At 35.0% G+C, this 15,594-nt stretch overlaps 1 protein-coding gene across 1 annotated transcript in view; it reads right to left on the bottom strand.

Moving 5' to 3' along the window:
- LOC106871269 (inter-alpha-trypsin inhibitor heavy chain H4) overlaps positions 1 to 14,964 on the bottom strand; it is a 32,879-nt gene extending 17,915 nt beyond the window's left edge. The window contains exons 1-6 of the mRNA XM_089352038.1: positions 14,865 to 14,964; positions 10,590 to 10,747; positions 6,796 to 6,906; positions 6,446 to 6,696; positions 3,059 to 3,222; positions 546 to 834 (exon numbers count right to left, since the gene is read on the bottom strand). Of these exons, the coding sequence (XP_089208164.1) occupies positions 546 to 834; positions 3,059 to 3,222; positions 6,446 to 6,696; positions 6,796 to 6,906; positions 10,590 to 10,747; positions 14,865 to 14,945 (1,054 nt within the window). The 5' untranslated portion in view covers positions 14,946 to 14,964. The remainder of the gene's footprint in view (positions 1 to 545; positions 835 to 3,058; positions 3,223 to 6,445; positions 6,697 to 6,795; positions 6,907 to 10,589; positions 10,748 to 14,864) is intronic.
- Between the last annotated feature and the right edge of the window lie 630 nt (positions 14,965 to 15,594).

The following is a 15,594-nucleotide window of genomic DNA, read 5'->3' as shown; positions in this document are numbered from 1 at the left end:
TCAAAAAACAAAAAAACAAAAAACAAAACAAAACATACATGCAAAAAAAAAATAAGGTATTCCAGCAAAATTAAAACACATTCAGAGGTAAATGCTGAACCTAAAGTGATGGTAAAGATCATACACATCATCATCATCCCACGACGGGCTTCTTTCAGGGTCTACAAATCAGCCAAGGGCTATAGAAGTCATTTGCCCAAGGCACCGTGCAGTGAAAACAATATATTCAATCACAATAAAAGTATACCTCACACATTACACTTATTAATAAACAGAAACCCCCACCCCCTAGGACGTCACACATTACAACAAATCTACAGGTGTTAACATCATGGGAAGCCTAACACGAAGAACAAATAAGAAAGAATAAGAAAAAAAAAACGTATAAAAATAGATGAAACAAGGGATTAATGAGGGCGAGGATTTACAACTGTACATGCTTCATTTAAAGCGGATTATAACTTAAATAGATTAAAATTCTAAAATTTTATAATAATATAATGCAAGCTTTAGCAAAATTTATAGTATATAAAACTTTAACATACCTCCAAATGCAGCAAGTTTCTGAATATAATTTTTACCTAATTGTTTGTTAGTTTCGTTTGCTGCTAAAAATGTTTTCATCATCCATGAGACTTTATTACTGAATTTCCCAATGAGAAATGTATCAAGCTCTGGATCGAGCTTATCAAGGATATTTTCCATAGCTTCTTTCAATTGTTCAATCTTACGACCAGACATTGATCCGCTGACATCAAGCATAAATATAATGTGTTTTGGAAGACTTGGTAAGGAATCAGGCGTGAAGAAGTGCACAAAGTAGCCATCAACTGCCTGCGAAATGGGAGAAATGAATGAGAGCGGAAAAAAAAGTAGCAATATATGTCATTTAGATTACAGTATACGCAACACAGATATTGTTGTACCTCGGGGGTGGGGGTGGAGTGGCGGTGTCGTTATGCCAATAATAAACAAACTCATTCTCTTTTACTCTTTTACTTGTTTCAGTCTTTTGACTGTGGCCATGCTGGAGCACCGCCTTTAGTCGAGCAAATCGACCCCAGGACTTATTCTTTCGAAGCCTAGTACTTATTCTATCGATCTCTTTTGCCGAACCGCTAAGTTACGGGGACATAAACACACCAGCATCGGTTGTCAAGCGATGTTGGGGGTACAAACACAGACACACAAACACACACACACATACATATATATATACATATATACGACGGGCTTCTTTCAGTTTCCGTCTACCAAATCCACTCACAAGGCTTTGGTCGGCCCGAGGCTATAGTAGAAGACACTTGCCCAAGATGCCACGCAGTGGGACTGAACCCGGGACCATGTGGTTGGTAAGCTAGCTACTTACCACACAGCCACTCCTACATATTTCATTTCTATTATGTTTTCTTTGCTCAGCTTTTTACGCTGGAGATGTATTACGGATTCAGTTGTTCACTACCATTAAACTAAGGAAACATTCCTTATTTTTCAAGTACCCTCCTGAGTATTCCAGCCGTTCTAAGGCAGTGCTGTTTTCTGCAAGTGTCACACTCTCCATTTGTTCAATGTACATCTCAAGATCTTCAGTTTCTATTCCTAAGGTTTCGACAATTATTAAGTATTACTATCACATTTCCCATCGACCACGACTGTTTAACCTCCCAAGCTAATCCTTCATATCTATCGAATTTTCTTCTTCATATCAAGTGTGCTGGACATGCTATATCAATGATCCAATACTGTTTGCTTTCTTTCTCCTTTATCACTATATCTGGTTTCCTACTTTTTATATCAAAGTTACACTGAATCATAAAGTCCCACGGATTATTGCATTGTCATTTTCGATAATCCTTTCAGGTTTATGTTCATACCACTTTTCAGCTCAGTCAAATCCATATTTGTAGCAAAGTGCCCAATGGACTATCCTTACTATGTTGTCATGCCGCCTCATATTCTTTCTTAGCTAGTAGTGTACATTGACTGGCAACATGTCGCACAGTTTCCCCGTTCTCTCTACAAACTCTGCACTTATCCCTTTCTGCTATGTGGTCTGTTCTGTGTTTGATGTAATTAGTTCTTAATACTTGCTCTTGAGAAGTACAGATTAAGGCTTCCGTTTCCGGTTTTAAACACTCTTAGCCATCTATAAATACCTTTTTCCGTTGTCCTATCTTCAATATGTCTATGCAATTGTTCATGCATTCTTTTTTTATCCACCTATTTTCAGTTTCATTTATCTTCAAATGTTTGCACTGTGTTTTATCCTTTCAATCTTCAATTTTGCTCGGGTCTGACCTTATTTTAACAATAGCGATTCTGTGTCATTTTTGTTTTGTACCATACCATATTTTTTGCTCCTGCTCTAATGTTGTGTTTGCACTCAATCATTCCTCTTACACCTCTTTTTCTTGAAACATACAGTCTGTCTGGATCACTCTTTGGGGAAATACCTCATACCTAGTCAATAACGTTTTTGTCTTTCAGTCTAAGCTGCATATTTCTTCTACTATCTACACAATTACTCTTGCTCCATATCTAAGGAGTGAAACTGCCTAAGTATTGATTGCTTCAATCTTTTCCGCCCATTCAATTTCGACTTAAGAACAAGTCTCAGTCTGTGCAAGAATTCCACCTTAAATTTTTCCGTTATTTCCCCCTCCATTACTTTGTCCATTTCCAATATACAACAAGTACTTATAGCATGTTTCTTCTATATTCTTCATACCCTCTCCCGATGGTAGTATCAACCTATCCATGCGTTTAGTTTTTCTTCTGTTCAACGCACCACTCTTTCCAAACAGTCCAAACTCCATTCTGTTAGCACTGAACGAAACACCGTATTAACGAGCGAACTGATCTGGAATTCTTCCTTATCGTAATAACCACTGAACCATGCTTTTGTCTAAATTACTATAGTATATTATCTTATTTTGTAACGAATCTTGTGTATAGCAACAACAACAACAACAACAACAACAATAAAACATGAGAACTGGAGTATAATAAGCCATTGTAAATCACAGGTTTAGAATTTTACATACAAATATTATCTTACATATATTAGATTTGAATTATTTTGACGATCTACGTCATATTCCACTCTGAGTAAACCTGCAACACCATGTTTCTCTGATATTTCTTGTTGTTGTTTACGACTTGGGTTGTATTTGATGTAAACCTCTCTACTGCTGATGTACTCAATTGAAGCCGAATCCAGCTCTGTTTGAAAAACAAACAACAATATCTTAATTTATATCTGTAACAGAGTTGAATAAATGCCCGTTATTTCGATATCATTAACACTAAAATCAACATCACTATTAGATATCGCGAAACCAATGTAAATTCACATGCTGGAGAACTTTCTCTTCATCCGTTCAGTTTCTTAGTGCATCAGTGAAGTACTGAAGACAGACCGCGTGTTTTACGGCCTGAACTTTGACACAATGCCCTAACCTTTCTAGACTTATTCCAGCATTGATCAAGCAGGTTTATGATAAAACATGTCCATCTTTGGTTATCTTGTTTTTTTATTTTCGAACATAGTGTATTTTGGTTTTCAACCCCACTTCTTTTGTTTGTTTTTATGCGGCAAGATGTGATATGAGGAAGGTTGAATTCATATTTCGAGAGAGTCGATGTCGACATACAGACTTTCTCTACTCCGTGTTTAGTGATTAATAAGGATATTGAATAAAACAGTTGAAAGATGAAGTATTCGTACATCTATTTTCGCTACCTATTATTCCTGGAGGGGTTGTGGTGGTGGTAACTTCAGGCATCTCCTCCATAGGGTCCTATCAGAAGCAACTGTCATTACACTTTCCGGCTGGATTCCCAAGCGTGATCGACCGAGACTATGAATATTCTACAACCATCTCATTCGTGGTCTACCTCTAAGTCTCCTACCTGTTGGCTCAGCTCGAAGAATCTTGTTGCAATCCTTTCTTGTGGCATTATAACCACATATTCGTAGTGGGAGCTCTGAGTTCTAAGTGTGGAGAAGTAGCAGCTTGACTTGGAGAGACTACTGGGTCTCCAAGCTATACACCCTGTCAATTAACGTTACTCCAGAGATCCGTCGGAGGAAACCAGTTTCGTCCTCCTGTATTCGTGATCATATTCTTCCGGTCATTAACCAACATTTATGACCACAGGTGAGAGCAGGTGCGAAAATGGAACTGAAGATAGCAAGGTTGAGTTTTACCAACTTCTCTTCTTCCGAGGGTTGAAATACTGAAGCTGGTGTATTACTGAGCAAGCACCTGCAAGTCTAGCATCCAATCCAGCCTTCTACCTCCCATGACTCGTTAATATGGTCCCGAGATGCTTAAACTTCTCTGCTTGCCTCAGTAATGTTCCATTAATAAGCAGGTGGTATCCTGGTAATGTTCTATAATGTTCTATAACGCACAAGGACGTTAAATGTCGTGTATAGTAAGGTTAAACAGTCATAAGGTTAACAGCAGGCAATTGGCTGTGATTTTTAGATCACGAAATCATGAACAAATGGTGATAGTAAAGAAAATACTTGGTGTATTATGAGTAGAAATGAAATAAAAAAAAGTGAGAACCTCGTCTCTGGTAGTTTGTTGCATCACTGGCAACTATCATTTTGTTCTGAACTTGTAATTACTTGAGTACATTAATTGTTATGGCTTTCCCTGTCATACACACTAATCATTTCAATGTCTATTTTTCCATGCTTGAATCGGTCAGACGGAATTCATTAAGACAGACTTTCTACGGCCGGATGTCCTTCCTGCTAACTACACTCACCTGTTTCCAATTAAGGCAATATTTCTTCATGGCCGGCAGCGTTTTTCACAGAAAACCTAGAAACGAACGACACCGCATGTAAGACGCTGATACTCGTTTTACAACCTTCATATGAAGTTAAGACAAGTAGACACAATCTGCATCCCTTCCTTGTTTCTTTCTATGTTCCTTTCTGTTGAAGAGCATAGGCTCGAAACGTTAAAGACTTTCTCTATTCCTGAGCGTTACACTAATACATCCATTTGTTGTCTACACCACCTGTCTTCGTCTGTTGTTTTTTTCGTGAATTCTCCCTATATATATATATATATATATATATATATATATATATATATATATATATATATATATATATATATATATATATAATTACAAATTTAGGATTTTATCAATAGAACCGCAACTCCTATTTCAGAACAACCTTATTGTATGGAGTACACATAGAAAGTTATATCCAATAAAATAATATAAGCATTTAAAAAACCTAATATAAAATACAATAAAATTATTGAAAAGATATTTGAAAAAATATATGTAACTTACCTGTTATTAGTCTGTGGGGAAAGAAGATTTGTGTGTGGGGGAAAAGGTGCGTGGCCTAGTGGTTAGAGGTGTTGCACTCACGATCGTAAGATCGTGGTTTTAATTCTCAGACCAGCTACACGTTGTCTTCATTTCATATTGCTTCAGTCGACTCAGTTGTAAATGGGTAACCCTGCGACGGCACCTTGGGCAAGTACCTTTTATTGTAGCCTCGGGCTAATCAAAATCTTATGAGTGGATTTGGTAGACAGAAACTGAAAGATGCCCGTCGTATATGTATGTGCATGTGTTTCGTTGCCTTTACGTCCTGAGTTCAAATTCCGCCGAGGTCGACTTTGCCTTTCATCCTGTTGGACACTAGGGTCAATGTAATCATTATCCCTTCCTTGAAGTTGCTGGCCTTGCTCCAAAATTTGAAACCAATATTAGGTAGGATGCTTCAGTTAAACATACATATGCAAGATTGCATCTAAAAGAAGAACATTCGATATATTGTGAAAGAATCACTGGTCAAGGAATTATAGCTTTTAACTCGCATATGTGCTCTTTCCTCTCTCAATATTTTCTATAATGTAACTATAATGATCTCAATATTTTGACATACCAAGCTGAATGCCATCTCTACTCCTCGATAATCCTATTTCTCCTTATCGCATTGTTGCCAGTGTCTCATCTTTCAAATTCAATATGGCTGAAATCCAATGACTTAAAGCAGGAAAAGATAAAGGATATATGTATGAAAGCTGTTGACTTTCTCATTAGTCCAGTAAATTTTTGACTGCACCATCTCTGGTTCACATATTTCTATCATCATCATCATCATCATCATCATCACCATCATCTACAGCATCATCATCACCATCATCATCATCATCTAGCGTCTGTTTTCCATGCTTGCATGTGTTTGACGGTTAGACAGGAGCTGACAAGCTGGAGAGCTGCCCGGCCTCCATGTCTGCTTTGGCACGGTTTCTACGGCTGGATGCTCTTCATAATGCCAATATATATTTTTGGGCATGCACTAATGCTGTAAAGCATGTAGAGCCATTGATTTATGAGGATTATAAGGGAAATCATTATTAAAAATATAAAGTAAATCAAGCAGAAATGATTTACCTACCTTCATCATCAGTAATAGTCGTTAATTTATCACCTTTAATTTTTGGAACAGATAAATCAATAATGTCTTGGGGTTCTGCAATGAAGACTTCGACTAAAAAGTCATCAATAATTCCACCATTGGACAAATGAATGACGTGCCTGTATTTATTGTTCTGTCGTGTCAGAAGTTCTTGGTAAGTCAAGTTGTAAACTATATACTTTTGTGGTTCAACATTAACAGATATATCAAAGACATTTGTGAAGCGGTGTCTGGAAAATGATAGAAAAATAGGTAAATGATTTTAAAGATATTGTAATTAGAATACTAAGAGCAGAAAATATCAAATATGAAGAAAATAAAAAAATTACTTGACTTCAACATAGCCAGCACTTTGCCCTGTTTCAATGGCATGTTCATAAAAATCCTTAGCAATCGATTTTTCTTTTACTTCTCCCACAGTCACATTTCCATCAATTTCCCTGCAATCACCAATAGAAAAAAAAAATATATAATCAACATTGAAATTAATTGTATTTTCGAATATTTCTTTTCCATAGAATCAATATACGTTGTGAAAGTTTTAATGATGGTGCATGTTTTCTACAACTTCTTCAGAAATAAGATTAATTTACTATTCTGGAAAATAAGTACTGTCTAAGTGTCTATGGCGTATAAGTGGCCGAGATCACATTTCTTCTAAACAGGACGCCAAAACGTTGCAGGGTTACTCATTTACAACTGAGTAACCTGGGACAACGTGAAATGAAGTGGGTTGCCCAAGAATATAACCCTCCACCTGGTCCGGGAATCGAAGCCACTATCTTGCGAACGTAAGTGCAACACCTTAACAACTGGACTATGCGCCTTCGTTCCAACGAATATGATAATCTAAAATTGAAATGCAAAGCAAGAACAGAATAAAGAAGAATTACACCTCGTACTAATAACTTAATAGTGAAAATATATCCGTATTTGGTTAAAATTTATAAATTTTTAACATTAATTAACATGTTGCCACAAACAACATTATAACCAACCTATTGTTTAGCTGGATAGATATTGAGTAAAAGTAAAAGCTTATTTTGTTAAAATATATGACAAAGACCAATTTTTATTTGTTACTTTCATTAATTAGAAGAGGAAGAATTTATGATTTTCCGAATTAATGATTTTCTCAGGGCCTCCAGTGCTGGTAGGAGAATGGGGAGAGGTTATCTTCTTACCGGAAATGTTACCCAAATTTTTGGCCTCATATAAAGACATCCAAATGGTAGATAGTGGTGCTAAATCTACAACTTAAGAACAAGAACAAGCTCTTAGACGAGCTTCCATACAAATTTCGTCTAATTAATGCCACTCTCAAAGCTTTGGTCGACCCGAGACTGCGATAGAAGATACTTAGCTTAAGTATCGCGCAGTGGAATTTAAGCGAAAACCCCATGGCTGCAACATGAGCTTTATAACCACAGCCATTCCTGCGCTCATATACTTAGTAATATCTTTCACTTTGCTATAAGTTGTAATTTATCGACAGAACAACGATATTAACCGATCTCGAAGAATAGTAACTTTTGCACCGATGCCCAAACCATTTTCCCCTGAGAATTTGGGTGATAATCTATTGATTAATTCCGCAGCATATCTATACATATCAACATAATTACACAAGTGTGCTCCATCATGACATACCTAAATACTTGAAAATGCGTATTTTTGTCAAATTTCCCGGTGATACATTTTACAGGCTGTCAGTTATGATTATGTGGTGAGAGTAGTTTGGAAAATTAAAAAGAAGAATTTTGGGAGATTACCTCCTCCCACTTTTCCCCACTCAAACTTTTGCAAAATATACCTATGATATAGTGAAGAAACTGCTGATTAATTAGTAAGACGTATGTAACTTTTACTAAAAGAAAGCAATTATCAAAGGATACACTCTCTCGAAAATTCTTAAAAATTCCAAATATAACATATATAGCTAGCTAGAGGCGATGGCTTCTTGGAGCTAATTCACAGCAGCTTTCGTCCTAATTTTGGGACTGCCATGTTGGCTTGGCGATAGCTATTAATTTCCAGTACCGCTGCCGTAGTCTCCTTTAGAGAGACTTAGAAATATTAATAACTCTATTTCTGAAAATCAGTGGATAGATTCCACTGAAATTAGATAAATAACCTTCGAACAGATAGTCAGCAGCGCCTCCTGGCTAAGGCTTGGCTGCTCTGCATTGACAAGGGGCAACACCCTGAAACTAGTCTGCAGATGCCAAACCAGCAGGGGGACACTGCTGACCTCCCCTGTTCGAAGGTTATAAAGGACACAGGTTTCGTGTGTCACATAGCTAGCTAGAGGCGATGGCTTCTTGGAGCTAATTCACGGCAGCTTTCGTCCTAATTTTGGGACTGCCATGTTGGCTTGGCGATAACTATTAATTTCCAGTACCGCTGCCGTAGTCTCCTTTAGAGAGACTTAGAAATATTAATAACTCTATATATATATAGTTTCAGGGAAAAGAACCAAGTTTCATGAACTCATCGATGAAAATCCACTATCACATATAGAAAAATTAATAATTAAAAGCACAATAAATTAGTATAATATAATACAAAGTAAATATCATAAGATAAAGATAATAAAATGACTACACGTGTTTCATAACTAATTTTCAAATAGAAAGGAAATTTAAATCGATTAAAATCAATTAAAATTATCGAAAATAAATTCTATAAAAAAATATAGCTTATCGTCAGGTCTTAAATAGAACAATAATTATAATAAATAAATATATATATCAACCAACAATAAGTACCAAATGAATTTATATAAAATACTTATTTTATAAAGATAGAAAAATTATTTAAAATATCAAAATAATAAACATTCCATAATCATCCCTACATCCATTATATGTATATTATATATAAAAACCAGCTTACATAAATTATTATCGTTTTAAATACAATTTAAACGAAGTTGAAGGTTAAAATAATAATAAAGATAAAATTAGTACATATTTAACCAGTGTAATAGTTAAAGCTAGACTATTTAAAACTAAAAACGTTTATTTAATTATCATTAAAAATCAATTGAATAATAGGAAAATACAATCTGTAAAGCTCAATTTAATCTTAATTTTTTATAAATTGATTTTAATTGAGTTTTTACCTGTAATTTTGGATTTTGTCCCTAATATTATTATTTATATATATATATATATATATATATATATATATATATATATATATATATATATATATTAATCAAAATGTGGTTGTTAAATTCTTTTTATTATTGAAGATTTGAACTACTCGATTAAATTTTTATTTACTACGATATAAAAATTTACCCTTCGAATTTTTTTAACGTCTTACTTCCGTCTCTCGCCTCCTCTTCCTCTCTCTTTATCTCTCTCTCTCTCTCTCTTCCTCTCTCTCTCTCTCTCTCTCTTTCTCTCTCTCTCTCTCAAGCACCTGTACTTAATTGTTTTCATTAAAAGTAAGTGACTACGAAGTTTTTCTTTGAGATACTTTCAGAATATTTGTGAAAATTTATGCGCTATTCATCATATCAAAATTACATGGAAGTTTTATATTTCAAGTTTGAATAGATTGTATAATGTGTATAATCTATTTGATTTCACATGTGTATAATTTATTGATTAATACTGTTCTATTTGGTTCCACATCAGAATTTTTCGATTCAACATACACTAGCATAGCAGAAAATCATCCGGAAAGCGGTGTTTCTGCAAGTATTTTAAAAGAAAACTTCCAAAGATCCGTTTGAGCCTACAATAATGAGGAAAGAAAAAATTAAACTGTTTTTGGAGGCTCATTTCCTCCCCAACCACCGAGGTTTGTTAAATGCATATTTTCCAATGAAATTATTCAGAAGTATGTTTTCAATGGTGAAGATAGAGTACGATTGTCTTGATAAAATTTGCAGAAAGAAATATCATAATCTATACCATCGAAAACATATCTCTGGAAAATTTCATTAAAGGAGATGCATTATACTTTGTCCCTTGGTAGTAATGGCAGAAGGCTATGAAGAAACATTGTCGATAGGTGGTGCCACACATCTATAGTTATACCAACATATGTTTGAAATGTTCAATATGCAGAATTTCTAAAGTGAAATGTAATGGAAATGAAAGATACTTACATAGAAAAATTTGATATAAATGAATTGTGAGGCATGTTTACATGTAAGTCTGCTAGGACAGCAGAATTGTATGGATTATAATACTTCATGGACACTTGTGTGGTAGCAAATCGATATTTAATATCACTGATTACATGAATGGATTTCAGGGTTGCTTTCTGGGGAAAAAAAAGAAAAGAAAAGAAAAGAAATATCACAAACCTTTTTGAAAGAACACATTAATATTCTAACACTAAAAGTAGAAATTAAGTTTCTTTTAAATCTTTGATACAGAGAGTTTGATTTCAACTTTACTTTTTGTTACTATTGATTTAAAGCCTATTAATGTTGTTGGCACTCCGTCGCTTACGACGTTGAGGGTTCCACTTGATCCGATCAACGGAACAGTCTGCCCGTGAAATTAACGTGCAAGTGGCTGAGCACTCAACAGACACGTGTACCCTTAACGTAGTTCTCGGGGATATTCAGCGTGACACAGTGTAACAAGGCTGACCCTTTGAATTACAGACATAACAGAAACAGGAAGTAAGAGTGAGAGAAAGTTGTGGTGAAAGAGTACAGCAGGGTTCGCCACCATCCCCTGCCGGAGCCTCGTGAAGCTTTAGGTGTCCCGAATACTTTTTTCTCGTGCTAACGACACTAGTGAGGTTGCCAAGAAACTTATACATTAAATAAAGGATGTTTTTTAATAATTTGTATCAGACTGGTGTAACTAAAGCGGCTGAATGCCAGTCTTAACAGCAGTAGGTAAATACATGTCTGTAAGATGTGAACCGAGACGGAACCGTGGCTAAAGCTTCAGTCTTTTGTAGAAGAATGAGCACAAAAAGACCTGATGGTGATGTTAGATAAACCGAGTGGCGAGTCAGCTCGACAATAAAAAAAACAAAACAAAACAAAACAAAAGAAAAACAAAAAACCTTCTTTGAGTAGAAAGTCAACAAGCTCCTGGAGACAATTTTGTAAAACTTTTCATAAGGATAATAAATATACGAAACTGAGAGAAAATTCAACCATCTGTTTGCATTAAAAAAATCAACATTTCATTAAAACAGTGCAGTAGATAAGATGAGCCTTAAAATAATCGTTGTTTAACCTTATGTTGTTAAATTATCCCATAATCAGAAGCATTCTAGCTATATCCAGGGTTGTCTTAGCAGTATTATAGATTCCAGGCAAATCTACGCGCTGGGCCCTGTAATACGTACTTAGTGATAGCAAACCATAACATGAATAAATTAGAATTAGGCTCCTAGATCAACGAGGCCCCCGAGTAGCTGCCCGATATGTTCACTCCTTAAAGCATCAGTAGTTATATCTATACATATAGCTACTGTGTCTTCCATTCAGGATTTGTGTACAATTCCTCTGGCTACATTATACTCTAAACTTCCTTTACGAGATGGTAGGCTGTTGCTTGAAGAATATTTGGATATTTCTATCAAACAGAGTGACTACCTGGAAGCGTTCTCTCGTTGGCTCCACACATATTATTTGTGAAGCAATGAAGTGTTTGAGAGGTAACAGCGGAAAGTTATTGACAGGCAAAAGCGTGGCTGTGTGATCAAGAAGTTCATTTCGCAGCCAAGCAGTCTCTGCACGACATTTTGGGCAAGTGTCTTCGCCTGTAACAGCAGACCAAACAAAACGGTGTGAGTTTGGTGGGCGGAAACTATGTGGGTGCCGCCCATTGTATGTATATATGCACGCACACACACACACACATGCACATGCCTACCCCCCAGATATACGTATATCTATAATGTAGTAAAGCTTCAACGTGTAAAATAGTACTCGAACAGTTAAGAGAGTAAAGATGTTATAATGAAAACTAATTTGCCAAACCGCTAAGTTACAGGGACGTAAACATACCAACACCGGTTGTTAAACACATACAAAGAGATACACACATACGCACACACACATGCGACAGGCTTCTTTCGTCTATCAAATCCACTTACATGGCTTTGGTCGCCCCGAGGCTATAGTGGAAGACACTTGCCCAAGGTACCACGCAGTGAGACTGAACCCGGAACCATGTGGTTGGAAAGTTTGACTTGCAGCTTAGCTGGATAAATGAGGATTGACTATAGACTGTATTTCAATCGAGCTGGTCGTTGCATAATACAATAGTTTCAGAGAGGGGAAACAATTGTTATCTGCTCAGCTTATGGCATTTATATATTCTTTTCTTTCATTCTTTTACTTGTTTCAGTCATTTGACAACATGAAATACGAAAACAAAGTTGGATACGCAAACAACGAGAGAAACAACTGGAAAACAAGACAAGTAACATAAAGAACGATCCTTCATCTGTTGTCGGGTGTCCATCTACTCCTCATTTCGAGCATTGAACGACCGCAGGAGCAACTGCCTTCGAAGTCTCATATTGTTGTTCCATATATGCATATATCTGTACCCATATATGTGCATATATATGTATGCATGTACATATATTTTGTATATATGCATATATATATATATATATATATATATATATATATATATATATATATATATATATACATATATATATTCTCTCCTTCTTTTCTCTCCTTGTTTCTCTCCTTGTTTCTTTTTGTGTTACTTTCTGTGGAACAGCGTGGGCTCGAAACGTTAAAGACTTTTTCAATTCCCGAGCGTTATACTAATGCATCTATTTGTTTTCTACACCACCTGTCTTCGTCTGTTGTTTTTATTGGTGAATTCTACCTATATATATATATATTATATTTGTATTCCTTTTCATATATATATATTCCTTTATATATATATGTATGTATGTATGTATGTATGTATGTATGTATGTATGTATGTATCTATCTATCTATCTATCTATCTATCTATCTATCTATCTATCTATCTATCTATCTATCTTTCTATTTATCTATATATATGTATGTTTGTGTGTGTATATATATTCCGGGTTAAAAAGGAACTGTCCTTGGTAAGATGTTTTTTGTCGGAGATAAAATAATTCTATGATTATATTTGAATTTTCAAGCGTTTCTCCTTTTCGTGAATGCTAGTGACGTCAATTATTAACTTATCGCTCCACAATTCAATTTTCATCACCTCTTTTCTAATATGTAGCAAATGCGCGTGTGTGTGTCATGTTATATATTGCGTGCCTAGCTCCAATCTATTATTTATTTATGGGTCTAATTTATAGAAAACTGAAAGAAGCCCGTCGTATATATATATATATATATATATATATATATATATATATATATATATATATATATATATATATATGGATGTATATGTATGTGAGTATATGTTTGTGTGTCTGTGTCTGTCCCTCCAACATTGCTTGACAACCGATGCTGGTGCGTTTACGACGTCTGTAAATTGGCGGTTCGGCAAAAGTGACCGATAGAATAAGTACTAGGCTTACAAAGAATAAGTCCTGGGGTCGATTTTCTCGACTAAGGGCGGTGCTCTAGCATGGCCGCTGTCAAATGACTGAAAGAAGTAAAAGAATACATGTCTAATATAGCCCGAGTCTATAATAGAAATCACTTGTCCAAGGTGCTACGCAGTGGGACTGAACGTGGAACAATGTTGTTGGAAAGCAAGCTTCTTACCGCACAGCCACAACACACACACACACACACACACACACACACACACATTTATATCCCCTTCACACATACATGCATGTGTCTTTGTGTCTGTGTTTGATCCCACCATCGCTTGAAAATTAGTGTTGGTGTGTTTATGTTCCCATAAGCTGGTGCTTCGATGAAAGAGACTGAATAAGGTTTTTTTTTTTTTTTTTTTTTAAATAAGTACTGGGGCGATTCATTAGACTAAAAAAAGATTATCCAAGGCGGTGCCCCAGCATGGCCGCAATCTGATGACTAAAAGAAATAATATATATATTTGCGATAATTACATTGTATGAACATGCATGTATATAGATTTGTATCTTATACACATACATAAGACATATATCATCTATATGCATATATTACATATATAGATATGTGTGTTTATGTACAAGCATATGTATACATGTGTATGTATATACGCGCATGTGTATGTGTGTGTATGTGTATGTAGGATTCAATATCTTTTATCTTTATCTTTTACGCGCCTCAGTCATTCGACTGCAGCGACGCTGGAGCACCGATTGGAAGGGTTTTAATCAAACAAATCGATCCCAGTACTTATTTTGTATAAATCATAAATATACATTACATCTACATATATTTATAAACCTAAATATGAGTATAAAATAAAGATACACATCCATAGATATTACTTACGAGTATATTTGTTTCGGCATCCACTATGTATACCAGTGAACATAATAAAGCTTGTAACACCACAAGCTGTAGTGACACCATCTTTGATTGGGGGAAATGTGGGTACTAAGAGAAAAAAACAAAAAAAACAGAGGAGAAAGAACAACAAGAACGAGAAAAAGGAAAGAGAAGATAGAAAAAGAAATAAGAGGCGAAGGGTGACAATAATGATGATGGTGATGATGATGATGATGATGGTGATGAAGCGTAGGAGGTGAATAATAATAATAATAATAATAATAATAATAATAATAATAATAATAATAATAATAATAATAATAAAGTGCAAGAGGAGAAAGGAGGGTGATGAAGAATAATAAATGTTTTTTGATACGATTTGCCTGAACGAGATTTTTGGAGTATTTCTCCATTTGGTAATAATAATAATAATAATAATAATAATAATAATAATAATAATAATAATGATAATGATAATAATAAAAATAATGATGATGATGATGATGATGATGATGATTATAATAATAATAATAACAATAATAATAATAATAATAATAATAATAATAATAATAATAATAATAATAATAATCTTTTCTACTATAAGCACAAGGCCTGAAATTTGTGGGGAGTGGGATAGTCGATTACATCGACTCCAGTAATAATGAAAGAATAAGAATAAAATGACAACGAGGAAGAAGAAGAAAAAGAAGAAGAAGAAGAGGAAGAAGAAGAA

Source organism: Octopus bimaculoides, chromosome 5 (genome assembly GCF_046866305.1).
Source record: "Octopus bimaculoides isolate indiv1 chromosome 5, ASM4686630v1, whole genome shotgun sequence".
NCBI lineage: Eukaryota > Metazoa > Mollusca > Cephalopoda > Octopoda > Octopodidae > Octopus > Octopus bimaculoides.
The sequence above is the reverse complement of the archived record's forward strand: the minus strand, read 5'-3'. Positions and strand labels throughout refer to the sequence as shown.